At 38.2% G+C, this 2,666-nt stretch overlaps 1 protein-coding gene across 1 annotated transcript; it reads right to left on the bottom strand.

The window, feature by feature from the left end:
- Positions 1 to 299: 299 nt before the first annotated feature.
- LOC128737408 (uncharacterized) lies at positions 300 to 2,200 on the bottom strand. The gene is made up of 3 exons (XM_053832037.1): positions 2,033 to 2,200; positions 693 to 1,976; positions 300 to 633 (listed from the first exon to the last, which is right to left on the bottom strand). The coding sequence occupies exons 1-3, from the start codon at positions 2,057 to 2,059 to the stop codon at positions 418 to 420; spliced, it is 1,527 nt and encodes a 508-aa protein (XP_053688012.1). The 5' UTR covers positions 2,060 to 2,200; the 3' UTR covers positions 300 to 417.
- Positions 2,201 to 2,666: the final 466 nt, after the last annotated feature.

Here is a 2,666-nt window from a genome sequence, read left to right as displayed (position 1 = left end):
AGACGATTTCTTCCTCTTCCACTGCGGGAAATTCATCATTAGGTGATGGAAGGAAGGCACAGAACAACTCGCCTAATGACCGCTCAACCGTCATTCCGGGATTCTTTAATCTTGCTTTTGTTGGATATGCTTTAAAACGAGAACGGTCGATAAAAGTTGGTTTGGCCGTCGGCGTGGAACCTTTTTTCTAAAACTAGAGGATACTCGATCAAACATACAGTTTGATCTACATTAACGCAACATGTAGCCAACAAAACCAATTAAAAAACTACAACTGAAACATATTTTATTTGGTCAATATCAGCTATGCTAACACAATCACAATATATAAAATTTCATTTCCTTTAACATTTACTTACTCTTTAACATTTGAATGGACATTTGAATATCCCTGTAGATTGGAAGCCAATTCTGCTGCTAGTCATTCGTAATCACTTTCGGTTCCATCGTATTCGTGAACACTTTAGACGCGATCGTAGAAATTCGAGTGCGTGGCATATGCCTTCTCAAAATGTCGAACGTGAATGGCTCTTTCGTGCTGTCACGGGAAAAAATGTAGAAGAAACAGTTATCGATGTTCAGCTTGTACAGATGAGGTATTTTGTCCGGAAAGCATTCTATGAGCGAGATTTCCTGCAAATTTGCTACATATTAGTAACGATAAGTAAATGTACAATTCATAATTTGATTACCGTGACAATAGTTTTGACGGTGAGCTTCCGAAGTGCCGTGAGTACTGGACAATTGCAGAATAGTTGACTAGATACTGACATATCGCGAATCGTGAGCGATTCTAACCGCGGCAATCTATCCAGAAATTGAAACGAATCATACGACAGCTCGTAGTCAAAATTTGAAAAAATTAGATTTTTCAAACTGGTAAACGTGCTTGTGATTTGATGTATAAATTGAGAGTGATTTTTTTGCGAGCTGCTGTAGTGCAACGTCGTAAGATGTTGCAAATTTGTGCACGGTAAATTTGAGTAGTGTTTGTATGGCATCAATAGTGTCTGTAGCTTTGGTAAGTTTATGGAGATGGGGTCACCTCCTGTGGAGCATCCTTGTAGGTTCAACATCCGAAGGTTTTTAAACTGCGAGATAAATTCCACCATATTCGCGTCCACGGTTGTATAGTTGATTGTTAGATGGGTGAGAGCTTCCGCACAGACAAAAACGTTCAGATAGTTATGTCGTAATATGTTACATTTGTCTACGATTTCTAGTGTTTTCAATCCCTTAATAGAGTCAAGGAACGTTTGGATTTCCTGCCAGCTAAGTACAGAAGGTGCTACAGTGTACGGTAGATATTTATCATTTTCGATGCAAAGATTTAGTTTAGTCAAGTTTTTGAAGTTACATAGAAACAATTTGGTTACTAAATCTTTGGACTGGAAAGTTATGATGAGTTCAGATAATTGCTGGCAGACCGCATTCAGCACTGTTATATCATTTAGATGTCGTATCACTATGTTTAAACATCTAAGTTTAGGTGTGCGCACATAACACGTAGTATTTCGGTAGAAGGACAATTTTAGTGTCTCTAATGTGTCGTTACGAATTTCCAATCTATTTTGGAATGTTTTGAAACCTTCATTCGCCAAAATGCTCAAACTTTTGAGTTGCTTCAGCCTAGGTAAATTCTGTATAACCAAACAGGACACCTGCTCGTGGTTGGATCTAAGAAACAAATCCACAGATTCTACTGCAGATTCTCCACTGGGTAATGCCTCCTCCATTGCTGATAGGAGTTGTTCTGTGTCGAGCATTGCGCTGGAGTGAAACTCAATGTTTCGTTGCGTTCTTAGTAACGAAGCTGCAACGCCCGAAAAAAATTGCACCTTCGAATAGTTATAAAGTACCAGTTTGGTCTGTCTCAGGTATCGATCCGAGTTATTGATCGCATACCACTGGCGAGAAACTAGCGAAGTATTTCTTCTGTCACTCCACGACAGGAAATCAAATATATGACACAGAACCTACGATTTGAAACATTTATAACAGTTTATAATAATAATAATAAACTTTAATTTACCTCGTTGGGAAAGCAGCTGATGTCCATATTAATATAATAAATTATTTGCCTGTAGGTAAATATAGCCTCAAACCCGTGCCAAGTGAGCACCAACTGCTGACAAAGAACTGTACAATGCAAACTTACAATGCACAAAACACACAATAACAGCTTGGACGGTGATATCAGAATTTAAGGATCACAACCACGTTATTTATCAACAAAACAAATGCCTTGCACAACATCTGATTGCGATGCTCTGACAGATGAACCTGTCTGGCTGCATGCAACAAGTTTCACAACACCGTATAGCGGAGTAAAGGTTTGCGTAAGTTCCAACACATTTGCAGGCGCGTATTTACGTTTATTCATTCATTCATTCGAATGCTTATTCATTCAAATCGTAACGCAAGAAACGGTGTTGGTTTGTCGTATAACGGTGCCGTGTGTAGCGTAAAGGTTTGGCTAAAAAGATATAGGGGAGATGGAGGCGATTTGAGTCTGTGAAGAGTTTTTATTGTAATTTGTACAATAGTTGTAAAACTGGCATGCTTTTTTTTTATTATATTCGTTAAACAAAACGATGCGCTGTGACAAGTAAAGAAAACATATTAAATTGTAAGCAAAATTGATAAACGCGTATCTTTGAAACATT

The sequence above is a fragment of the Sabethes cyaneus genome, chromosome 2 (assembly GCF_943734655.1).
Source record: "Sabethes cyaneus chromosome 2, idSabCyanKW18_F2, whole genome shotgun sequence".
NCBI classification, from domain to species: Eukaryota; Metazoa; Arthropoda; class Insecta; order Diptera; family Culicidae; genus Sabethes; species Sabethes cyaneus.
The sequence above is the reverse complement of the archived record's forward strand: the minus strand, read 5'-3'. Positions and strand labels throughout refer to the sequence as shown.